Genomic DNA, 26859 nt, shown 5'->3' on the forward strand with positions numbered 1-26859 from the left:
AAAGGAATATCCACACACTGTATTAGTTAAAACACAGTCTTTGTATAATTAAGGTCAAGGTTACATATAAAATCACTATAACTCACTTTGTGCTCAGTAAATCTACAATGGCAAATATATACAGTTCTAAATGGTACCACAATTATTATTAGATTTCATTAAAGTGCATCAATTGTACTCTGGTCAAATGGCACACAAATCACTTAATAAAGTTAACCAACAATAGACATAGGAGGAAAGCAGTTGGTTAGAACAATTGTCAAAATACTGGCCTCTACCGTTAAACACAGTTCTGTGTGGAGATCCCCCTACCTGGGCAACCTGTAAAATAAAGATATATCACAAGCCCAGTTCATATATTGTTCTATTAGTCTTATTTCCTTCTATAATGTTTCTACCACCCCAAAGTACCTGGGATAGCACAGTTCCTCGAGGAGGCGTTGAGGCATCCTTCTTGAGTGACTCCCTTTAAAGCAGGAGCCACGGATTGTCGATGGGCATCGAAGAAGGTGAACTCGGCATTGAAAATCCTCGATGGAAGTTTGGTGGCATTGCGGCAGCAGCTTCGATCCTGACGGTGCTCATCAGCGATGAGGCGAAGATGTCCTGCAAGTATGAGGCCTGCGGGGCACCTCGATGTCGATAGTTCAGGACCGCAAAGAGTTTGTGAAGAACTGTGGCCCAGCAAGGGCGTTGAGTCGTCCGGAGTAACTACGGTCTCTGGGTGACGGGAAACCCACCGGCAGATGCTCCTCGGCGTGCCGACAGCCTGGCCTTCTCCTGTGGGATAAGGTGGGCGGCGGTGCGGATGAGCGCGTCCGTGAATCAAAAGTGTCAGGCAAAGGTGCGTGCGGCTCCAGTCGTCGATGGCACAAAGTCAAGCAGTCCCCGCTTCTGGGCAGCACAGCTTTGACGGGCCTCCAGCGGTTACAGCGTTACTCCAAACCCTGGTTGACGGCAATGGACTTCCACAACGTCGATGTCGGGTGCTTCACTTCGTTTGTCTTGGCGGTCCCCGTCTCCGGTCGGCAGCCTTTTAAGGGTCTGACTTCCAGGGAGCTTCGGCAAAGGTTAGCAGTGCTCGGTGGTCCCAAGGAGCACGGGAAGAAGGCGCCTAACCAGGTCCTCTCTCGGATCAGTCCTCGATGAACTCGACAGCTTTCGGATCGGGTTGAAGCAAATGCAGCAGTAAATCTTCTTCCAGCTGGGCTTCAAGGATAAGCTTCAAGTTTCAAAGTCAGTTTCAACTCCAGCTTCTGAACGATTTCTAGCAGTGAGAGGCCCCCAGATATATTAGTTGATCTCTCATTCATTCTTCGGGGTCACACTCAGGCAACCAATCACTCAGAAGGGCATTCAGCAGTCAATCAGCCAATCAGGCATACAGTGCATTCACGCCATTCTCCTCCCTCTGAGACACTCACAACAAGGAATGTGTATTGGGACAAGTACCCAGCCATTCAACACTACACACTGCATTCATACCAGTTTCGGGCAGGGCTGTCTCAGTCATTGGGCCTCATTACACGGTAGGCGGTAAAAAATGCGAATTACCGGCATGGCGCTATTAGCGTGTCCACCCTCGCAGGAGACCGCTAATAGTGTTCCATTACGGGTAAGCAGACACGCGCATAGGGCCATGCCGGTAAATGACCCTACCGCCCTGGCGCAAAAGCACCTTTCCGGCTCCGACCAAAGTGCTGATAGCACCTCCGCCCTCATGCTGCATGCTATTAGCGGTCACCGCTATTAGCGGTCACTGCTATTAGCGGTCACCGTAAAACACCGGAACCGGAAATAGCATCATCGCACAGGGACGGGAAAGAGCCCGGCGGCCATCTTTAAAAACACAATCCATTGCCATCCCCTGCACTCAGGACCTGCAGCAACACCACAACTGGCAATACCACTTCCCACAATAACAAACAATGCCCAAGGCCCTAAAGAAAGCTGATGCGCGCCAGCGCAAAGAACGCTTTTCAAACGACGAATTGAAAATGCTGGCAGACACCCTGGCTGCAAATGCAGACGTAGTGTTTGCTAGCGACATGCGGCCCCCTGCACTCCTGAGAAAAAAGGAGATCTGGGCTGAGGTGGCGCAGAAAGTCAGTGCGGTGGGCTCCACCCCCGCACCGTAAAGGACGTGCGCAAGCGGTGGGATGATCTGCGCAGCATATTATCGGCCAACAGGAATCTGGCCATGGGCACAGGAGGCGGAGGAGGATCCCCGATGAAGATGCAGGAGTGGGAGGAGACATGTGCCAGCACCATTGGCATTGAATCCATCGAGGGAGTGGGCCAAATGGAGTGCGGTGTGGCAACAACGTCAGACGGAGGTGAGTGTCCACGCAAAACACTGCAATGCAAAGCATGAGTTCCTCCCCCAAATGTGAAATGGGAATTAGCTAATGGATGGGGTCATCACACACACATGTACACAACCCTGCATATATGCCGTGCATATTCCCACACAACCACATGCATGCAGCACCTCACACACGTGTCACCCTGACTCATGTCCGGATGACCCACCCATCTGGCCAACAACCTGCATGTCCAAACTAGATGTCCAAATCCAAAGGACTGCAGCAACAACAACATATGCATGATGCACGTTGACCCATCACTGATGCTATCCCTGTCTTGCTCCCCCACAGGGTCACATTCTGACAGTGAGGAGCTGGACTCTGCAACGCAGGCCCCACCACCCAAAAAGCAGGCCAAGGGAAAGGATGCAGGCACCAGGCCCAGTACATCGAGGGGCACTGGGAAATCTGGAGTGGCCCAGGGTTCACAAGCCACACACGCACCGACCACACCAAGGGTCGAAATGCCATCCGACACTGTGGTAGCACCCACACCACCCACCCCCACCACTCAGGAGCCAGTGCCAGAAGGCACGCCGTCCGCAGCCAATAGCTCCGTCGGGGAAGCAGCAGCCACGGCACCCATTAGTGATGTGGACGACCCATGTCTGACACCGGAAGGGCAGCGTACACCCAGCACCCAGCTGTCCCCACACCACAGCCCATGCAACACATCCAATGGCAGCATCCATGAGGTGCATGCCGGAGATTCAATGGATGGGTCATTCAGTCCCGTGGCAAGCTCACCTGATGTCGGCCACATGCAGCAAGCTGCGCCGAGGAGTAACAGGGGCAGGGCCGCAGACGACAGCATGAGCCTGATACGACAGCGCCAGGAGGAGCTCAATGCCCTGGTTGCCCGGCAAGTGAGCGAGGCTGCCTCGACCAGGGAGGAGATCCGGGGGTTATCAAGGGACATGAAAGCTGCCTTGGACAGCAACACGACGCGCCTATGTGACGAGATGGCCGCTGTGAGGCAGGTCCTAACGCGCATTGCTGAGGCGATGGAGAGCATGCGTCACACACAGGGAGCAGATCAACCAGCCACCCCCTCATCTACTAGCTCTGACCAAACAACCATCCTGCGCAGGTCCAGCCGGTCCTTGCGGCGGTCAGACTCACAACCCCCCAATGGTGGTGGTGGAGAAGGGAAGTAGGGCCAGCCTGTCACTGTTGACACTTGGAGACTAATGCAGCACTGATGTGCACACCATGTTTGGTGGAGTTGTGGGGGGAGGGAGGTGAGGGTGTTTGGTGGAGTTGTGGGGGCAGGGGGGTGAGGGTGGTTGGTGGAGTTGTGGGGGCAGAGGGGTGAGGGTGTTTGGTGGAGTTGTGGGGGCAGGGGGGTGAGGGTGTTTGGGGTGGAGGGTACATGCACGTTTGAATGACATAATGCTCAATACACACGTAATGGCATGCATAATCACATGACTGGACATTGACTATTGTGTATGTGTGCTTTATTGTTGAAGGGTGCACTGTGTTAATATCCTCCATACACCCCGTGCCCTGAGCTCCACATCAATTGCACCCTCCTAATCCATGTGCATCAAAAACAATGGTCTATCAGGTGCTTCCGCACAGCACGTCCCTCATGGGCATCGCCACCTGCATGACCTGCAGCCCCCTCTCCTCCATCCTCATCCCCGTCATCATCCTCAGACGGTGGTTGCAGTTCAATGTCAGGGGGCATTGGCACATTCCGTCTGATACACATATTGTGCAGCATGACACATGCCATGGTGATCTTGGCCACCTTCTCATGCCCGTACAGGAGTGCCCCGCCCGACCTGCTGAGGCACCGGAAGCGTTCCTTCAATAGGCCGAATGTCTGCTCGATCACCACGCGGGTACGAGTGTGTGCATGATTGTAGTCCTCTTCGTGCCTGTTCTGTGGGTTCCGCACAGGGGTAAGGAGCCACCTCTTCAGGGGATAACCTGCATCACCTGCATGGGTGCAACAATGGGTATGTGTAAGTGTCTACATAAAGTGGAGCCTGCACATATCACACAAACAAACATAGCATTTTCAACGACATCCACTGATCCAAGCAAGCATGGCAAACAGGGTAACTGCAATGTGGGAAGGTGAGGTGGTCCTTGCAAGTGGACATGCACCATGCATGCATACGTCAGGGATTGCCATGTCCCGCCTGAGTTTAAGTAATTTGTGTTTCCTGGCCCTGGCAACGTTAGTGCCACACTGCTAGTACACTGCCATTCCTTAGTTGATGTCCCCATGCTGTTCAATGGCAATTCAGTGGTGGGGTACGGGTGTGGCTCACTACAATGGCTACAGGAGATCCATTTGTATGCACTCATGTGCGCGGATAATTTCTGATGTTGTTCAGCGTACATTTCAGATGTGATTTTTATATGCATGTTGCTGATTTGTGTAATGGGGGGAATGGTGTGTTGTGCGGTGTGCATGTTGTTTGGAATGGCCTGTTTGGCGTAATGGATAGATATGTTTGTCGTGGCACTCACTTCTAGCATGTGGTTTTGTGTCTGGTCCATTGTGGGCTGCCTCACTGTACAGTGATGCAAATATGTATGTCCATTCTTCTCCTGACGCCAGTTCACGCCCAGTTGGAGTATGCATCTCACCCCCCCCAATCACGCCCAGTTGGAGTATGCATCCCCCCCCCAATCACGCCCAGTTGGAGTATGAATCCCCCCCAATCACACTCAGTTGGAGTATGTTTCTCCCCCACCCAATCACGCCCAGTTGGAGTATGCATCCCCCCCCAATCACGCCCAGTTGGAGTATGCATCTACCCCCCCACTCACAATCACATCACACTGCCATGTGGTTGGCCTGCTACTCACCAAGTAGCCACAAACGTTGTCCAGCATGTCGCTCCATGTATCGTGGTATTGTCGAGTTCCGCAGGACCATTCCATCATGGGTTGAATCGGGATATCGGGCACAGCAATGTGTGATGATCTTATTGGAGTCACATACCATTTGGACGTTGATGGAGTGGTATTGCTTTCTGTTACGATACACTACCTCATTGGCATGTGGGACCACCAGTTCTACATGGGTACAGTCGATGGCCCCGATGCAACTTGGGATGCCTGCCAGTGAATGGAAGCCAACTTTGGTGTTGGAGATCTCCTCGGCAGTCCATGGCATGTATATGTGTTGACTTGTGTGCTTCAGGAGGGCATCGAGCACCTGGTTCAGTGTGCGTGAGAATACTGGTTGTGATATGCCATGCATCTGACCTACCGTATGCTGGTAGGTGCCTGTGGCCAAGAAGTGGAGCACAGTTACCACCTTCAGTAGAGGGGGGATGGCAGTACGGATGTCAATGAGACTCACGATGTCGTTGTATATCATGTCTACAATGGTGGTGATGGTATCCCGGTCCAGACGGTACAGGGTGTGTATCTGCTCAGGGGTTAGGTTGACTGGACTGGCTCTGATCCTGGGAATTGGTGGCTGCCTCTGTGGTATCACTAGGTGCACTGGTGGTGCTTGCTGCGCCTGTCTTGCCCTCCTCCTCCTCCTCCTCCTCCTGCGTCTCCTCTGTGCTGCCTATTGTTGTAGCTGCTGCACTGCAATCATGTCCTCTAGCCCATGTAATGCTGCTAGTATTGCATCCATCTTGGTGTGGGAATGGGTGTGGGAAGGGGTGTGGTGTGCTCTTTTGTGCTGCCAGTCTCCATTGCCTCCACCTGTGCTGATTTTGTCAACCTGTGGCAGGTAGGAACACTGCTGTGCTCTTTTAACGTGTGGTTCGCGATGCCGGTATTAGCGCCTTGCCGGTAAGGGGTTTTTGGGTCTACTACATGCCAGTATTGCCATGTCCGCATGGTTCGTGATGGCGTGATATTAGCGCTATGCCGCTATTTCCGGACTGAGGGGGCGCGCGCTAACGGACTTGCCGCTAATAGTGCCACCGTAATTAGCGGTGCCGCTAATAGCGGTATGTCCGGGTCGTAATTGGGGAGGGGATTTACCGATACCGGTAATCCCTTACCGGTAACGGTAAATCCCTACCGCCTACCGTGTAATGAGGCCCATTGTGTCAAACACCAGAAACCAGACATCCACAACAAGAGGTGCATATTGGTCACACACTCCATTCACCCAGGTCCCACCCACAGGGTGTACCCACAACATACAGTCACTGGAAAGGCTCCAGCCAGTCTGGCCTGGACTTCACAACAACACCATATATGGAACTTTCACCCAACAGCCAGTCAGGGGGAAGGGACAGAGTCAGGGCTTCCCAGAACTTTGGGAAAACAAGGTAATAGGCAATAGAAAACAAGAGGCCAAAGGGGCCATCTTGTTTCCTATCAGGAATCATCTGATTCCAATGGCAGGGCCTGGATATCCCAAAATGGAGGATACTCAGAGCACCTGTCAAATTCAGCATGGAGCTGCCACCAGCCCATACCCAGCTCAGTGGGCCACACACAGGGGCCTAAAAACATACACTAGGGGCACAGGGTTGTACCCCCACCCATGGGTGCCATAAGGATATCCCAATGGTCTGTACACCAAAAAAAAAAAACAGGAAGAGCTGCACTGCCAGGAGTCCCACATGGACTCCTGGGCAGAAAACAATACAGAACACAAATGAGAAAGAACTACAGGACAAGGACAGGGAGGCCCTGTCCTTCCAATGCATTTGCAGCATCACAATACTCCTCCTCCTCCTCCTTCTCCTTCTCTCCCTGGCATCCTGGTGCCTCTGCTGGCACGCCTGCCCCTGCAGCTCTAGATTGGCATGCAGTGCCTCGAGCTCCATGTTTTCAGCAACGACTGGCAGCATGGTTGTGTTGGGATGTGTTTTTAGGGAAGGTGTGGTCCTTTTGTACTCTTTCTTTGGGTATAGAGTGCACCTGAGTGCATCTGTGGCCTAATTTCCTCCACCTGTGTCCATTTACTGGCTGCTCTGAGGGGTTGTTATCTCTGCCTTGGTTTTGGCAGCATTTCCAGAAAATATCTGCCAGCAACTCCAATCTCGTGAAATGCCAGTGATGCCATTGTGCCATCCAGTATTTTCTTTGCCAGCATTACCAGCGCCGGTAATTCTGAATTAGGTGATACCGCTGCTGGTAATTCCAGCAACTGTGTTCTGGCAAACTTGTACTTGTCCTTGCCGGTAAACGGTATTACGGGCACTTTTACTGTATACCGCAAACTCATAACGAGGTCCTTTCTGTTTTGCAGTGAATTTGTCATTTTGTTTCTGTCTCCGAACCTACCACACATGTACAAACATGGCAATGTGTTTTTTGACCTTGAAAAGTGAATCTCTCCAGGTTAGCTGCCATAATTTTTGAAATGTTTGTGGTTTGCACTATTTCATCCTGAGGCTGCGGTATGTGGAAGTTTTTTGTGTGCTTTGCAGAATGTTTTTAATTTTCCTGAATATTGTTTGTTTCATTTGGCTTTGTGTTTTTTTGGGGGCTGAATATGATTGTGTGTGTTTGGTTATATTTATATATTCGTTTGTTCCGCCTACTGTTTAATTTTTGAAATATGAATACTTTTTGGGGCGTTAAAAACGCAGTATTTCAAGTTTGGCTGATGCGATTTTTGAAAATGTTTGTGTCATGTCTACTTAGGCCTCATGCTATGTGCCAAAATATTTTTGTAAATCAAAGCCTTCAATTTTGTGATATATTGGACAAATAGTGCATTTTACACTCTATATGGAAAGTCCTCACGAAAATAAAATGTTGATGTAAGTTACTACTTTGCGAAATTTGGTATGAGTGTTCAGAGTTGACCCATTCAGTGGCCGTTGGTCTGCCAAATTTGGTAAACTTTCGTAGACATAAACAAAGGTTACAGAGGAAAGAAGATGTCACCTTAACTATACTGGCTCAATTACGGTTGCATGCAGACAGTACTTCAAATATTATTTGGAAGACTCAACTTTCAAAGCGTTTTTCAGGTAAAAAAGTATTTAATAATACAATTTCAGCAGTCCAAGATGGCGCGGTTGTGGAGTAGACATGCTGCTTGCCACTCTACCTGGCAAAACCAAATGTGATCATTTCTGGAGCGTGCTGGGCCATCTGAGGGGGTAGTGTTGTCCCCCTCCTTCTGCTGAGCCACTGTCGTTTGGTCGGGCGGGGGTGGCAGACATAAGCTCAGAGAGCGAAGCGGCCCGCCGCATTTGGGGAAGCGAGCTGCAGAGAGAGAAAATGGCAGACGGAGCTGAGAAAAGGAGGGACCGTGGTGGCAGAGCGATGACTCCCTAAGGTAGCGGAGTCGGATCCAGACAGAAGAGGAGGTGAGGCCACGTTGGGGATGTCGGGCATTCCCTCAGCCCCCCCACTGCACAAGCCGGATCATAGCAGACATAAAACTGTAGGAGTTCTGCTTGGTGCGGTGGGTCTGGGGTGCACTGGCGGGCTGGAGGACAGTGGCAGCACACCAGTGAGCACTTTCCCCAGCGAACACAACAGCAACAGGACAGGTGACCATTTAAAGGAGGATTTACATTGAAGTGCTGAGGTTTTGATCTGTGGGGGTGGAGGGCCCCCACAGACCAGCAGAGACATAGAGGTAGGCTGGGTATGCTGGGACTGCAATGGCCGATGTCTGGTGCTCTGCCCCAATTGCGGTCGCTGCTGTAGAAAAGGCACTTGAGCAACAGAAGTGGTGTGACTTCCCGGGGGTGGCGGCTAGCTGTGGAGAGAGGGGGAGAGCATGGAACAAAAGGAGTGTGGTTACCTCCACTGATCAGTGGTAATTGAAAGGCAATAGCACTGCAGCAATCTCAATAGAGTGTCCATATTGAGACTTATTGTGTGTGCAAATAAGTGGGATCCCAACAGGGCTGGATGCTTAAGGGTAGATCAAAAGGAGAGGTCCCACTCCCCAGACCCGCAGATTTACCTAGGTTGGAAACGATGTAGCTCTGTTTGGTAACAAGAGACGACTGGGGAGACAAGAGTCAGGAGGAAAAGATCGCTGCATCAGCGGACATAGGCCCGCAATCCATGTGCAACGCTATGTCGAAGGCTGAGAAATAATTTCAGGAGTCGTTTATGCCCTCCTTTCAGGAGCAATTTAATTAGCTGAAAACACACACAAACTCCATAGCAGAGATTTAAGGCGAAGTGGCTCAAAATAGGATCTGTCAGGAAAGGTAATCATCAACATTGACCTCCTAAAACACCTAAACAGGATATCCCAGAACTTCAATCGGAGGTCTTTGAGAACCAATCCCGTCTCTCCAATATACGAGAGCGGAATCTCCCAGAAGATGTGGGTGAAAAGGACCTCAAGGTGTGCGTTCAATCTCTGTTTGGTGGAATTCTGAGAGGCCCTTTTTGTTATGACCAAGTGCAGAAAGACCATCCTCCCAACCACATGGTGCATGAGAGAATAGTTTGACTCAATGAACCAAGCACTTAGGCGAAAGGTCGGGAGGAATACCACTAGACTCTCTCCCTGGCTTCAACAGAGAACAGCATACAATATTAAATAAAAATCAACAAAGGTACTGTAACCTGTAGCGCAAGACTCCTCCTACACGTTACCTGCAGGATACAGTAGCATCATGATTGCACCTTGGAGGAATCGTCAGGCTGAATTGTTACTTGCAACAAAACCAAAGGGAAATCTAAATAACAGGTCCACAAGTAGAATCCAGGTCACAGTCCGAGTAAGCAACAAATCCAAAGAGCAATCAACAAACAAATCCAACATTGAGGTCAAGGTCCAGAAAATCCATGCAACCAGAAACGATGTCAGCGTCACTATAACAGACATCCACAAATCAAGAGAGGCACTCAATAACAGCCCATAGACTTCAGCTGGATCAGTAGATCAAGAGGATACAGGCGGTGCAGGGAACAGGGGTGGGAAGGAACAAAGCACAGAGTGGAAAAGGACAAAAGCAGAGTCTGGAGACATCAAGCAGCTTGCTAACATAAACAACTTTGGGAAGTGGCGACCAGTGAAAAATCTTTTAGTTTTCTCTTTTCGGGGCTGCAAAGGTGTAGCTGCATTTACGCTATGATGTCATGCGGCACTGGGGAAGCTGGGAAATCTAGTTCCCACAGCACTTTGCACCTCATAAGCACCGACAAGCTTCCAGTTCTTCTGGATGCCAGGGCGCGAAGTCCCCCGTACCACAGGGTCAGGCTGCATGACAGTTTTAATACATATGGTGCACTGTACTGGTCCCAGGAGAAGAGGTGCAAACATGGGCCCAAGAGATGTATTGGCAGCAATGGCTTCCTACGGCCAAAAGGAGACAATATTAGCGCCAGTGAGAAGGAAAGAGCCTCCCCCAGGTCAAGAAAGTGCAAATCCAGCTTTATCAAGACCCGACGTTGAGCACCCTGGCGATGAGCCCAGTTGTGAAAGAGCTAAAGGAAAAAAAAGAGATCAGATTCAAGTGCACTTTCCCACTTGGCTTATTATTTTCGTGGGAGGATCGCAATGGTGCATTACTACACTAAGAGAGAGCCTTGCCCTATTGCAATTGGATGAAGAAGAAACCGACAGCGGCGCGTGTACCCGCTCGGGACACACACAGAGGAGGAGACCCTGGAAGTGGTCGACAATGCCAGCAAACTCAGGAAGGAGGAACCTCCCCCTCCCCGGCCCTCTTGCAAGATTAGACAGCACATAATGAGGGGTGCCTTCTGGAGGATTCTGGGGGAGTCCTAGGGGAATGTTTCCTAAACAAAACAAAAACAGGGCACCCCAAGGACAAATGAAGGTTTGATTTGCTTAAGGAGATATTTGGAGGGTTCAACAGGTGGAGGTGGTACACTTAGGCTAGTCTTGCTCCAACAAGAGGGCATTAGAGTGCCTGGTTAGACATGGGGTCTAAGCAGGCATTTCCTGAGCTTTAGGTCGCTCAGTGGCCTATGGGCGTGAATACCATGGCCCAAGAGTTTATTATTACTGGTTAGAAAGTTATTGTTAACTGTGGGCAGGGAAATGGTTGGGGGGCTAACAGCAGAGATAGCGGGATGGTTCTCGAGTAGTACAAAAAATATGGATACCAGAAAGGATTCAGGCAAAGAGCTGGGAGTAATGTCTAGAGCCAACAGGTACAGCAGGAGCGATGCTAATGCAATATTGTTAAGCTCCTGTGTCTGACACAAAATATTGGGGGTCTGAATTCCCTGATCATGAGGAAAAAGGTAGATTACCTCTGTGATCATACGCCAGATACCGTAGCCCTGCAAGGAACCCACCTGATGAGACGAGACCGAAAAATTATGAAGTTTAAAAATGAGTCCCAGGTCTATCATGCCACGTCCACAAGAAAGTTGTACTCCCTGCATTTTAAAATGGGAACAACAGAAGCATTGACAGGTTTTAAGAGGATAAGAAAGGGTGCTTCCTTTCAGTCCAACGGAGCAAGGAGGGTTTTCGCTACACGGTTGCTACATTATATGCTCCAAACACAGGTCAGGACAATTTCATTCGAGGGCTCTAGTGGGCCTTTACACAGACATATATATTAATCCTTCTAAAGGATACACACATTTTCAGTGGCAGCAAATATGCACATATGTGGACTGTTTCTCAAGGGAAGTTAGCCATAAGGAGACTGAGGCTTCCCGTCAAATTAATCTTAAAATATGTGTGCTATTTGGAGCCAAAGAGTGCCGAAGAGGTGCTTTCTGTGCACTTTAAAAGTCATCCAAAAATCACGAGAGATGTGCTTTGAAATGCACGGAAATGAAAATAAATATCATGTATGTGTTTCTATCAAGCGCAGGGGGTTGCCAACATATCGGAGGGTCATTTCTGCCCCTTTCATGCATTTCTTTTAAGTGGGACAATAGTAGTATACACAGCCGCTGTCCCGCATTTCTACCCCTCATAAAGGGATAGAATTTCGGTTTCTTTGTTCTGTTTTTCACAACAACTAAGAGTCCCTGGCAGTGAAATGCGCTTCCTGCACACATGTGAATACTGAGAGCCAATCATACATTAGCGTCAGCAGCATACTGCCGGGACATCTCATTTGCACTGGCGCATATCCCCTAGAAATGCATGTTCCCTTTGTCAATAAAGAGAACCTGCTCCTGTTTTTAAATCAAGCATGCACCCTCTTGTTTTTAACTTGCGTGATTCTTTTCCAGCCAAGGAAAACTATCTAGCCTTGATCTGTTTCCTGGATAGTTTGCATTCTTCCATGACTCCGCTTTTGTACTGAAGATTGTTCAGCCAGTACTCTGCCCCCTGGCCAAAGTTATCTGGCTGTACCTGCCCTAGAGTCTACAATCTTTTACTTCTTTTGGCACAGGAAGCCAGGGCAAGGCTAGCAGTGTTGGTGAAATGCGATTCCTACAGCTGACTCTTTGCTGCATTTGGCCAGTCAGCATTTGAACAGGCTGGGGCATGATGACTAAGGTGGCAGGCAAGCCAAGGTAAAGTCATTTCAGACCCATCATGAAGAAAAGGAAACAGTGCTACTGCAACCAGCCTGTGCTATAAAACCAGGGAAGAGTAATGACCGCCTGGGGTCGTCCCATGGAAAGGTTGCAACTTTAGCACTGTATTGACTTTGGGAATCAGTGACCAAGCCGTATAAAAGGAGCCAAACACAGCAGAATAGTCTAAAACATGATATTCTAGTTAAAACAGTACAGTAAATAACAAAGATATTTACCTATTTCCTTGGCAGTCAAACTCATGAACACGTTTGCGGCAAAAGGCGTATTCTGCAAGGGGTATTGAAGTTCTCTCAGCAAGTACTCAAGTGGGAGCCCAAACCGTCTATTCAAATCAAGCAATAACAAATCGATGTTTGAATTCAACAGATTAAAGTCCCAAAGTTGCTCCCTGTTGTAGGCCGCTCTCCACCAGCACTGCGGTGTAGCAGGTGAAGATGGACTCTTAGAGCACTCTATCAACTGCTGAAAGATCTGAGATCCTGGAGGAGGAACAAAAGGACCAATTAGGAGGCAGGAAAAACAACATAGAACAGATTTACATGGCAGTTTCAGATAGCTTGTGATTCAATACAAATTAGTATACAAAATGTTTAATACAAATTTGTATTGACTCACAATAACATAACACAATAACATAATGAACAGAGGGGATGAAACAAAAACATCAACATAACTCTCAAACTAACAGTATTAACGTACGTATGAAACTGTTGTGATTACTGAGTAAGCAGAGTGAATGCATGGAATATTCTAGAATGGGAGACTATCAGAAGGAGAGCTGGTCAAGAGAGGAGGTGGCTGTTCCCAGTGATACTCGAGGAACAATAAGCCCTAATGAACATTTACAAAGTCGTGTGTTTATTTGGAGGAAGTCCATATACAACAGAAACCGTTCTACAATTAAAAAGACACAATAAGGAAAAGGGCAAACAACAGGTGAAAGGCAAGCTCGGGGGAGAGAGGAAGCCCAATTTGGACATAATATAAATGCACGAAATATTGTTCATGCGTCTTCTGCCAATAGGTTCTTCTTTCTGTGCATATGTTTTTCGTACTTTGAAAGGATAATCATATCTTGGATCTAACCTCCAACCAGTATTGTCCTTTTTCGATGGATGTCAAAACATTTAGAATTCGTTTTTACCCACGATATTTGCTCCACACAGTGGTGAAAACAAAGAATTACCATACTTGGCTGCAAACACATCACTGGTCAAGTTGACAATTTAAGAACAGGAGCGTCTACTTGTAGTTCCACCCTTTGTATAATTCCATTGCAATGACTAGTAAGCATAGAACAGCCCCAAAGCACATGCCACAGTGTACCTCCTACTCTTAATAGCCGGAAAAGATCAGCAACCTATTGACATAAAGCAATGCAGCCTAACTGGGGACATGCCACCTTACTCTTACTCAAATACTAGCTTTCTTTGATCAATTATGCTTGTCCAAGTCCTCTTTCCATTCTTTTTCTTCTGCTTCTCACAATTCCCAGCCAGCTAGTGAACCCGTGAAAGAGCCAACACAACGTCCTTAATTAATCATGTAATGACATAATGCTGGATTCAAACAAAGGTTTTTTGACCTTTCCATTGGTGATTCCTCATGACCTTTCAATGTAGACTCCTCGGGAATTCAATGGAAACCACATAATTCTCCATCTTCACACACCTCGCCCACCAGAATGCTTTATAACTGAATACAGCGCCTAATGATTAAGTTGTAATGTATTATTGCCCCAAAACAATGCATTCGAATACAAGTATAATTTAGCTCTCATCTCACCCGTGCAATCCTTCCAAGTATTTTGGGTAAGGATATAGAGTTTGCATAATTCCAAGTGACCTTATCAAAAGCCTACAAGGAGTGCTCTTGTCCATATACCACTGCTTTATTTGTATGTATATTCATAAAGCCCACTGCCTCCTGAATGTTCCTATTTCCATAATTTCCTTTTAGAGGCCCTATGCGAAGGGATGACTAATTTTACCTGGCACGTTACCAAGGCCACATTTTAGTTTATTGTAGTTTAAGGGCGAAATAGACATGTAATGTTCACAAAAAGGTGGATTCACAAAGAATCCGATCTCTCTCCCTCTCAGATTCCATTTGGGGAGCTGAACACCATCTAAGAATCCAGTTTATCCACTGGTGGTCCACAAGACCCTTTAAAAGGCTTCCAAAATACATGACATAAGGAATAATCAGTCTCCTCATTCTCTATTATCACCTTGAAATCTTTATCAAAGGCTGACCCATTCATACTACTCTGGAATCTGGCCCATCTACTTACATGACAGTACATTAGCTTTCCTGACCTCTCACACGTTGCTCTCAAGCAATATGAGGAGCACACAACTCAGACTCCTCCTGAGAATGTAACAGTATTTTTCATTGTTATTCTATTACCCCCACTGTTTTGCTTCACCAGCAGAGTTCTAATGAGCCCCAGTGTTCTCAAGTCCACTCCACCTTAAACAATGTACAACACTAGTGCAGTTTAGAAAACGTCTTAAGACGTTTCTCTTTGATGCCTAAACCTATTCATAGCATATGATAATCTCGGCCGCATTAAAGGACTACGTCAGTCCCATTCCAAGTGACTTCTTTCCCCTACTCTGAGTCGATTTGTCTTTTCCTGTTTGTTTGTCCTTGTGAGCGCCCTGAGACCTTTGGGCGAGTGTTGTGCTATACAAAAACGTATTTAGTTAGTTAGTTACAGCACACACCTTGATCATGAAATATGCCAGCAACAGTAAATGTCAGATCTTTTCTTAATAAAATATTGACTCCCTATCATCTGGAAGAATACCATATTTAGATCTTCACCTGGTAGCTTTGATCCCAAATGCTTTTCCAATCAGTCAATCACTTGGTGAATATTGTTTCCTGTGCAGTTGTGCAATATTGGCTTTTGCGCCTTTGCACAGATCCACCAAACTCCGAGCATTATTTACAAAGAATCCCGCAAATAAAAACATGCAGAGGATGTCATTTTTTACTTATTTTAAGGAATGTGCAGGTCCTTGTATTCTGATAGGTGACCTAATCATTTCTTGGGGGTTGTATGCTAGCTCAAAGGGTACGCATGCCAGCCCCTTGTGTACATTATTGATTGAAGCACACAACCAACAACAATGTGGCATAGGCTACCAGCATCCAATTGGATGCTGTTAGCCACTGTGAAGGGCCTTAAAGTGCCTGTCATGGGAAATGTTATAAAACAAAGCATCTCTTTCACTGTTTGAGGTTTAGAAATGCAAGTGCATTGTTCCCCTAAAGTGGAAAGTTTGCAGGCAGATTTCGGTCACAAACCGTAGTGCATATGGCGTATCACATACTTACAGAATACCAATAGTGAATATTGTAACATTTCTACAGGTCACATTGCACATACAGTTTGATATCCTATCACATATACAAAAGAAAACACTAAAACAGATTCCAAACAATATAACAGATCCAATAGGCAAATACAAAAAGTAAACACGGCTACCAGACTGCAAACATGAAAAAAGACGATGGCCCTTATTACGACCCTGGCGGTAAGTACCAGTCATTACCGGCATGGCACAATTACTGTGTCTGTGCTGGCAATAGACCACTAAAAGTGGCCCATTACGAGTTCACGGGCACAAGCTTTGCGCCATGCCGGTAATGAACTCACCGCCACGCAGCAAAAGCCCGAAAAATCCCCCTTTCCGGCATCGTCTGCAGTGGAAATACCACCTCCGGCATCATAGATATCGGCATTAGCAGTCACCGCTAATAGCGGTCACCGTAAATAAGCGGAATCGGAAGTAGCGTCATCGTACAGGAACGGGAAAGAGCATGGCGGCCATCTTTAAAAACACAATCCATTGCCATCCACCACAACCAGGAGCCATCTGACCCCCAGAACTCCCACACACCTCAACCACTACCTGTTTGAATTTAGGATGCTAAAAGCTGTCAAAAAAACTGGAGATCGGCTGCGCCAGAAGCGCTTCTCCAGAGAGGAGCTGACCATGTTGGCAGAGACACTGCAGGAGCATGCAGACGTTGTGTTTGCAAATGATATGTCCCGACCAGCGCTGCAGCGTAAAAAGCAGATTTGGGCATTGGTCGCCCAGAGAGTCAGTGCTGTCGCTACCACACCCTGCACACCAAAACAATGCCATAAGCGATGGGACGACCTACGTCTACATGTGCGAAGTATAGTGTCGGCCAACCGAAACCTTGGGATGGCGACAGGTGGAGGTGCGGAGTCGCCCATAAAACTCCAACCATGGGAGGAAATATGTGCCTCCACCATAGGCACCGAGGCAATAGAGGGAGTCGGGGACATGGAGAGAGGAGCACCGTCATCAGCCTATGCAGGTAGTTGTCTCTAATCAAACAATGCCAATACCACCACGATGATGTCCACCTGAACTGACAGTGCAATGATGTATATCAGGGTCCACCAGACACATAAGCACAAGACTGCCTACAGGCAGTGCAGAGCATCACCTTGTCCACATGCATGATGCACCCCATATGTGTTGCAACCCAAATGCCTCCATGCATCACCCACCCAAGAGTGAGGCAACCTGCATGTCACTCCCCCCATTGTGACTCATCAACCAATCCATATCAATGCAGCCACCCCAATGCATGCTCAATGCCTGTAGACCCATCACTAACCCTCTCCCTCCTTTGGTCCCCCACAGGCACACATTCTGACAGCGGTGATGAGGACACCGGTGCCACACCACGGAAGAAGGCCAGGGCCGAGGAGGGAAAACACCGCCCCTCCACTTCAAGGGGCATAGGCCAACCGGCACGACATCGGAAGGCCAAGACCACACCACAGGCCACAGCACCAATGTGCTCTACGTCCCCCACTGTGGCGCCCACAACCACCACCATCACCCAAGTGTCGGCGGCAGAAGGGACTGCATCGGCTGCAAGCAGCACAGTTGGCAAAACAGCTGCCACACCAGCAATCTCTGATGATGAGGAAGGGGATCTGCTGCATGTTGCAACTCCCCCCACTAGCCCCCTGCATTCCCCACTCCCGTCCCCATGCAGCCTGCCCGATACCAGCATGCATGGGCTGTCTCCAGATAACTCATGGCCAGCAACTCCCAGACCCACCCCAACTGTGCCCGAGGAACATAGTATTTTGGGAACCCCTCAAACATCCACCGCAGCCCCAAACACCCAAGAGGGGATCCAGGACATTCAAAAGCGCCAGCAACAGCTCACTGGCCTCTTGACGCAGCACATAACTGAATGTGGGAGTGTAAGGGACGACATCCGGGAATGTGCTGCTTCCTTGAAGTCAGCAATAGAGTCATCCTCAAAGGATATATGTGCAGAACTGGCCGCAGTGCGGCACGTACTGTCTGAGATGGTGGCAGCAATGCGGGACATGCGTCCACCACAGTTATCTGAGCAACCAAGTACATCTTCAGCTGCTAGTTCTACCAGGACCAGCCCCGTGCGCAGGTCTGGCAGGAACCTGCACCGATCAAACAGGGGGGCATCTGATGCTGGAAGAGGGGGATGCCAGTAGGCACAGCCTTGCATACTGGTGCCATGTGGTCCACAGTACTGCACACCATGTGTGGGGGAGTTAAGGGGGGAGGGGGGAGAGGGTGTGTGGGGGAGTTGAGGGGGGAGGGGGGAGAGGGTGTGTGGGGGAGTTGAGGGGGGCGGGGGGAGAGGGTGTGTGGGGGAGTTGAGGGGGAGAGGGGAGAGTATGTGTGGGGTGGAGGGCTTGTTCACTTAGTTATGCTTCTTCAATACACATTTTGGTTACTCATAATTCACATGTGTGGTCATTGCTTATTGCGTACGTGTGCTTTATTGGTTAACAGTCTACAGTATCCATGTCCCTGACACACCCAGTACCCTGAGTGCCATCTCCATGTACCACCCCCCGTCCATGTGTGCTAGAAACATTGGTTGATCAGAGTCTGACGCATGTCACGTCCCTCCTGTGCATCGTTGCCTCCCTGAGGTGCTGCCCCATCCCCACCCTCCTCATCCTCTTCGTCAGGTGGTTGCAGTTCAGCGTCAGGGGCACAATATGATGCACATATTGTGTAGCATGACACATGCCATGATGATCATTGCCACCTTCTCATGGCGGTACAGGAGTGCCCCACCAGACCTGCTGAGGCAGCGAAACCGTGCCTTCAAGAGGCCAAATGTCTGCTCAATCACCACACGGGTTCGTGTATGGGCACGATTATAGTCCTCCTCGTGCCTGTTCTGTGGGTTCCGGACTGGGGCAAGGAGCCACCTCTTCAAGGGATAGCCTGCATCACCTGCATGTGGGCAACAATGTATGTGTAAGTCATCACATCATATGGAACCTCATTAAGTGACACCATGGCATGCATTTATTTCTTCAATTCAACCCCATTTCCATGCATGAATGGAGACACACAATGTTACTGCTATGTGTGTATTCCTCTTATGGACTGGTGTGCATGCCATCAACTAGTGGGTGCAGGGGGGTCCAGTTCCTTGTGAGTGCTCATGCACTGTGTTAGTCCACGGCGGTTGTTTCTGTGATCTGGCAGATGTCCAGTAATTTGTATGCTTTCATCCTGGCACCGTTGATGTCAGCCTCATGATGATCTCACTACGCACAACAAATGGTGTCATGCAATTCAGTTGGGCCTCTGTGTCAGTGTAGTGGTGTATTGATGTATTTGACCCTCATGTGACTCCTTTGTACACAGTAATGGGGGACTGTCCTTTCAGTTGATGTTGTTTGGTGCTCTTTATTGGCTATAGTCATTGCTTGTAGCTGCATTGTGTTGAGGGGGATTTGGTCTGATTTGGTACAGTGCACATGCAGATGGCTGTGGAATGGTTGTGACACTGCTTCATTTACATGGTAGGGCTGCTTACATCTTGCATTATGTGGTCAGGCGTCAGGTCCAGTCTGGGCTGCTTTGGGGTATGAGCATGCTCCATTCCCTCTGAGACTCGCAGCCAGGTGAAGTATGCATCTCCCCCCCATCTCAGCCAGGTGAAGTATGAATCTTTTTCCTCCCATCTTAGCCAGGGGAAGTATGCATCTCCCCCCCCACCTCAGCCAGGTGAATTATGCATCTATACCCCAATCACCTACCCACATCACATTTCCATGGGCCTAACATGTGACTCACCGAGAAGCCAGGATCTCTGCCCTGCATGTCGCTCCATGTAGCGTGGTATCGTGGAGTTCCGCAGGACCATTGAATTATGGGTTGATCCGGGGAATCGGACACAACAATGTGTGATGATCCTGTTCGTGTCACATACCATTTGCACTTTGAGTGGTATAGTTTACGGTTGCGGTACGCTTGCTCCATGGCATGTGGGACCACCAATTCCAAATGGGTGCAGTCGATGGCGCCAATGCAACCAGGGATGCCGGCCAGTGAATGGAAACCTACTTTGGTGTTTGAGATCTCCCGGGCAGACCGTGGTAAGGAAATGTGGTCGTCTGTGGGCTTAAGGAGGGCATCAAGAACTTGGTTCAGTGTACGTGAGAATAATGGTTGTGAAATGCCATGCATGTGCCCCACTGTGTCCTGGTAGGTGCCTGTGGCCAGGGAGTGGAGCATAGACACTACCTTCAGTAGGGGTGGGATGGCGGTGCGTGTTTCAATCAGGCTGACAATATCGTCATGTATCATGTCCACAATGGTGGTGATGGTGTCCCGGTCCAGACGGTACAGGGGGTGGATCTGCTCAGCGGTTAGGTTGAATGGACTGGCTCTGATGCGTGGGATTGGGGGTTGCCTGAGTGGTGCCACTGGCTGCACTGGTGGGGCATGCTGGCCCTGCCTTGCCCTCCTCCTCCTCCTGCGTCTCCTCTGTGCTGCCTGTTGTTGTTGTTGTAGCACTTTCACTGCAATCAGGTCCTCCAGCCCCAGCATTGCTAGTAGTTTTGGAATCATTGTGGAGTGTGACTGGGTGTGGGATGGGGTGGGGTGTGCTCCTTTTGTGCTTGCCCAGTCTTTATTGCCTCCACATGTGCTGATTGTGTGCACCTGTGGCAGTTGGGAACACTGCACATGTCCGTTTACGGGTGGTCCGCGATGCCAGTATTTGCACCATGGAGGTAAGGTACTTTACTGCCTTCACTAGGGCGTTAATTGTATGTCCGCATGAGTCGTGATGTTCCCCTGTTTGTGCCATGGCGCTATTTCCGGCATGAGGGGTCGCGTGCCCGCGCTCATGTCGCTATTTGCGGCACCGTAAAGTACGGTGCTGCTAATAGCGGGTTGTCCTTTCCTAATTGTGCGGAGCGGTAAGCGACGCCGGCACTCCGGCTGTAATTATAATTGTTTTGAAAAACGTCATTGGTCCTCATAAATCTACACGCAGTCCGTGTTTGCTGTACAGCCAGAAAGTCCTTTATTAGTAAAAAAGGTATGTGGACAAGGAAGGCATCAGCAGCATGCAAGAAAGAATGACGCGTTTCATCCTACTCAGGTTTCGTCTATATATATATATTCAGTAAAAAAACTTTGTTAAGGGGACGTTATGGTTAAGTTGCGCTACCAAAAACCTATCAAATCCAGTAAAAAAACTTTGTTAAGGGACGTTATGGTTCAAAGTAAAACCAAAAAACCCCTGAAATTCAGCAGTTATGGTAAGATAAGCAACCATAACTTGCGCCACCGGGCACTGCTAACACTAACACCCAGGACATCAAAGATGACATCACAAATTTTATTTTTCTTACTTTACTCCTAAAATCTTCACATAACCTTCTCCAAAGCAACCCTTACATTCCAAAACAGAATGGCATTTCCCATAAAAGATAAGGAAATGCCATCTTCTTTAAAATAAACAGCATTACTGGAATCAATATTCTCATTATTACAGAAGAACATACTAGCTCTAAGCATGAAGGCACACATGCCTCGGTTGATTACACACCTAGCATTGTTTTGCTGAGGAAAAAAAATGAACTATTGTCCCATATTGCCCTAGGTACTAATCCAGAAAAAATTACGTTGGCATTTGGAAGGATGTTCATTACTGCTTGAACCAAGTGTTCCAAATCTGCCAACAAAGTAGGGGCACTGACATAGCCCAAATGGAAAGCACCATAGTGCAAAACTACCACATGGGGACTGTTCATCCTGCCCATATCTTCACAAACTTGTACAATTCCCTGTACATTGCAATCAGGCACAGTGCTCCACACCACACCCTGACTTTCTCCACTTCTGCCATCTTCACTACACACAGTCTCTTTGAACACAAAATCCACAACCTCAACATCTGATTGGCTAATCCATACAGTCTTCTTTCCATGCTGGATGTGCTGGAAAACCCCGGATGTAGCACGCTCTGTCCGCGGACCGCGTAACTCTTAGACAGCCCTTCTACCATTTTCACTTCATTGTCTGTGCCATTCCCTCATTGGATACAGCTAAGCAGGCACACAATACAGAGAACGTCCTCAGAACACCCCCATTTTGTTTATTTTTGAACATTTCAGGACACCGCGAGTGTTCTTAGAACACTTTCAGCTTGACAACGAACAATACAGACAATGTCTTCAGGTCACCCCCTGCGAACATTCCAGGACCCCACGAGTCTTCTTAGAACACTTTCAACTTGACACCGAATCCATTCTGTTTATTTACGAACATTTCAGAACAGCCATGTTTTCTGCAGAAAAAATTGAACACAACAAAAGCGTCTAGCACATAAAAAACAGAACATCTCATACTCCCCCCACCCTCCCCAAACACTCTTACACACCAACACACTCCACTAAATACAATTTTTAAACCAAGTTTCACCGCACTGTCCGCGGTCATCCGCGAATGCAAGATGTCGGGCGCCACCAAAAATCTGAGGTGCTCCACGCCCCACGCCGTCCAATCAGCGAACACGTCGGATGTCTGCGGACATCACGCAAGCCGCTCAGCCAATCAGGGCACTGTCCGCAGAGCGAACCGGGAAGTCCGTCCGCGAAGCGAACGGAGATATCACTAATTTTTTTGCCTTACATTTTGGTCATTTAAAAAAAAAACTACTGGACGGATTTACACCAAATTTGCAAAAGCACGCTTTCGGGACCAAGCCCCCGCTCCTGCCGCAAATTTGGTGTAAATCTGTCCAGCGGGTTGGGCTGTAGGCGTGCGCAAATTTTTTCCCATTATGTCTATGGGAAAAAACAAAAGTGCAGAAAAATTCAGAGTGGGCCATATACTTTTTTTTGCAAAGTTTGGTGAGGATTCGTCCAGAGGGAGTGAAGTTATAAGCCACCCAAAAAATGCTCTTCCTATCGAAACACCAACTTAACCATATACTTTTTTTGCAAAGTTTGGTGAGGATTCGTCCAGAGGGAGCGAAGTTATAAGCCACCTAAAAAATGCTCTTCCTATCGAAACACCAACTTAACCATAACTACATGGACGCTACCGCGTCCATGTAATATATATATTCAGTGAAAAAACTTTGTTAAAGGGATGTTATGGTTAAGTTGTGCTACTAAAAACCTATGAAATTCAGTGAAAAAACTTTGTTAAAGAGACATTATGGTTCCAAGTAAAACCGAAAAACCCTTGAAATTTGCTAGTTATGGTAAGCTAAACAACCATAACTCACGCCACCACCGTGCACTGCTAAGACTAACACCCAGGACATCAAAGATGACATCACAAATGTCATTGATGACATCACTGATGACATCACATGTCTGGCTCCCCCTTTTTTCCTTTACTGACATATCTAGGGCACATGGTTTTCTTCAGTAAGTCAGGAATTAAAAGTGGAAAAGGTAGTATATTTGTAGACTTATCCTTCAAGTATGTTCTTACAATAATTCCCTTAGGGTCCAGTCATATCATATGAAACATATACATAGGGGAAGACACAAGCTTGAAAGACAGCAATCCTTTCTGTGCATTAAAATAATCAGTAGAGTTGTCAGCACTTTCTGATAGTTATGTTGTTTTTTATTACTGTACTTTCCCTGTATATATTCCTATTTGTATATCTTGTATTCACACTACTTTCCTTAGAGTACAGGCACATCATGTGATATATATACATATATATATATACATAGGGTAAGTAGCAGGTTTGAAACAGAGCAATCATTTCTCTGCATAAAGGTAATCAGTTAGGTTATGAACACTTTTTGCTACTATTGCTGTTTTTTTTCTTACTTCAATTTTCTTGTATATACTCATATTTGTATGTGGTGTTGTCTCTTTGTGTTTTGTCAATAATAATGCAATTATGTAGTAAGTGGGTTTTATTATCTACTTATCACATGTTTCACAGTATGCAAAAGTCTAATAAGAAAACAGTTATCATTTCACTATTCAACATTGCAAGTTTATGAATATTGCACCTCCATCATGTATGCTGCACACAATGCCTATATTTCTACATGAGCACCTTAGTATACTGGATGGATGAATTAGCACTTGATATTTATTCCAATGATCCTTGACACTTTTTTTATTAACATTACAATAAGAAACCCTTGTACAGACTTTTCATGAAAGATAAATGCACATGTAATGTCATCAATGATGTCATCAATGACATTTGTGATGCCATCTTTAATGTCCTGGGTGTTAGTCTTAGCAGTGCACGGTGGTGGCGCGAGTTATGGTTGCTTAGCTTACCATAACTGGCGAATTTCAAGGGTTTTTCGGTTTTACTTGGAACCATAACATCCCTTTAACAAGGTTTTTTCACTGAATTTCATAGGTTTTTAGTAGCACAACTTAACCATAACATCCCTTTAAAAAAGTTTTTTCACTGAATTTCATAGGTTTTTAGTAGCAAAGCTTAACAATAGTAACTTTGACTTTATGTACATGTAATATGGAACATACTGAACCACTTCTACTGAATGTAATGTCCGCTAACATTTTTGATGTCCGTGGACATATTCGGACAACAGTACCACTACCTAAAAAGTCTGGGGGGGGGTATGTTTAATTGTTATATTACAACATGATAACATTTAAAAAATTCACAAAGTAGTACACATACATATTATATGTAGTAATACATAAGAAATGTAACCCATATATGTACCGCACTAACCATTCATTTAAATACAATATGTTCTAAAATGGAATATACCAAGAGAAGATACATTGGCTTCCAACATAATTACCTCACAGACACTCCACAACTAAGACCAAGACCAGACCTACAGAGTACTCAGAGCATATCTTACCTGAAATAGTAAGTGTACATCATTTTACTCATATCTTTATAAACTTTCTGTATTAGATTTTCTCACAGAAATGTCTAGTACTCTGGAATGACTTGAGGAGCACTTCCCACATGACGAAATGTCAGAAAATAGTGAAGCTAATGGTACACACTTTACAATATAAACCATGTAATTGTTATTATTTTATATATATTTAACATATATATTTCTTTTTGTACAGAGCATACCGAAATAGAAAATATGTCTGAAGGAACTGTTATGGAAAACACGCTTGACAGCTTATAATTTGAAAACTTTTGTTGAGGATCATTTTAAAACAAAAACCTCATACCATTGTCCCACATGTACTTGTCCCCCCTCACCATATCCCAGTCAATTATCCCAAACCCTCTCCATAATCCAAAACGTTTTGATGAGACTTCCATCCCTTCTTCACCTGATACCAATCATGTTGAAACCCCTAATTCTCCTGTTTTTGTTTCTGTTTCTGCCTCACCTTCTCTGTCATAAATTATTAATATATGTGAAATAAAGTTACATTTTTATATTGTGTTGTAATTACTTCGTATTGTTCGCTAGCAAGTTGAAACTGTTCTAAGAACACAAGCGGTGTCCTGAAATGTTCGTAATTAAACAAAAATGGAGGTATCCTGAAGAACACTATACCTGTCCGTACTGTTTGCTAGCAAGTTAAAACTGTTCTAAGAACCCAATTGGTGTCCTGAAAAGTTCGTAATTAAACGAAAATGTAGGTCTCCTAAAGAACACTATACCTGTCCGTAATGTTCGCTAGCAAGTTAAACTGTTCTAAGAACACAATTGATGTCCTGAAAAGTTCGTAATCAAACGAAAATGGAAGTGTCCTAAATAACACTATATCTGTCCGTAGTGTTCGCTAGCAAGTTTAAACTGTTCTAGAACACACGCGATGTCCAGAAATGTTCGTTTGATGTGTGACGCACTTTTAATTAATTCAGGACCCGAACACTGTCCGTAGAACATCAACGCGCATGCGCAAACCAATGTCCGTGCATTTGGTGTCCTGCGGACAGGAGCTTCCTTCGCGGACATTTTCGCAAAGGGATCATGTGACCATGCCCATGCTGATCGTGTGTTCTGAATGCGGACACTGTTTGTGTCCCCGAACAATTTAAAAGTACATTTTCGACATTTTCGAGTAATCCACAATATTTTTCCATAAAAACTCATCATGGCACGAGTCCCACATAGTAATCCTGAGTTTCTACATATCTTTTGAAACTTTTTGAACCCTTTTTTGTGTTTGATCTGTCCGCGGAAAGCGCACATATCCGCGAACTGCGTACAAGCACCCCTATAAAAGACCACGCCCTAGAGCTTATTCTCATTGTGTTTCTGGCTATTCTTCAGAGCACAGCTATTTCTCCAGCAACTTGCTGATTACACCATCGAGATGGCATCCCTGGCTGCAGAACTGCCACCTGGTGCTGCACCTGCTTCAGCACCACCCCCAACCCCTCCACCACCACCACCTTCCCAAGGGCCTGAAGAGGGGAACAGGAGTGAGGATGCAGAGGAGGAAGAAGAGGATGACGAGAATGAGGTAGAGGAAATCCCTACTACCTGCACTAGACGTGAGTCTTGGGTGTGGCGGTTATTTTCCATTTATGGGAATGGTCCTAAGGCTCGTGCGAACCGTGTTATCTGCAATCCGTGCAAAATGATACTCAGTCGCAGGAAGTTCGGTTCGTACAGCTTTGGGACCACGACCATGGAGCGACACCTGAGGTAATTTCACTATGGGGCTATTCGCAAGGTTGTACCTTGCGAAGAACGTAGTAGGTTGATTTCCTCTACTTCATCCTCCGTTTCTGATCCTGTCACCACAAGGACCACCTCTGTAGGACAGCGTCTTCC

The 26859-nt window shown here is 47.0% G+C and overlaps 1 protein-coding gene across 1 annotated transcript in view; it reads right to left on the reverse strand.

Annotated features, from left to right (window-relative positions):
* LOC138577315 (class II histocompatibility antigen, B-L beta chain-like) overlaps positions 1 to 26859 on the reverse strand; it is a 436072-nt gene that overhangs the window by 316160 nt on the left and 93053 nt on the right. The window contains exon 2 of the mRNA XM_069649617.1: positions 12986 to 13249. Coding sequence (XP_069505718.1) covers positions 12986 to 13249 — 264 coding nt within the window. The remainder of the gene's footprint in view (positions 1 to 12985; positions 13250 to 26859) is intronic.

This window comes from Ambystoma mexicanum, chromosome 1p (genome assembly GCF_040938575.1).
Source record: "Ambystoma mexicanum isolate Mex_15411 chromosome 1p, UKY_AmexF1_1, whole genome shotgun sequence".
Lineage (NCBI taxonomy): Eukaryota > Metazoa > Chordata > Amphibia > Caudata > Ambystomatidae > Ambystoma > Ambystoma mexicanum.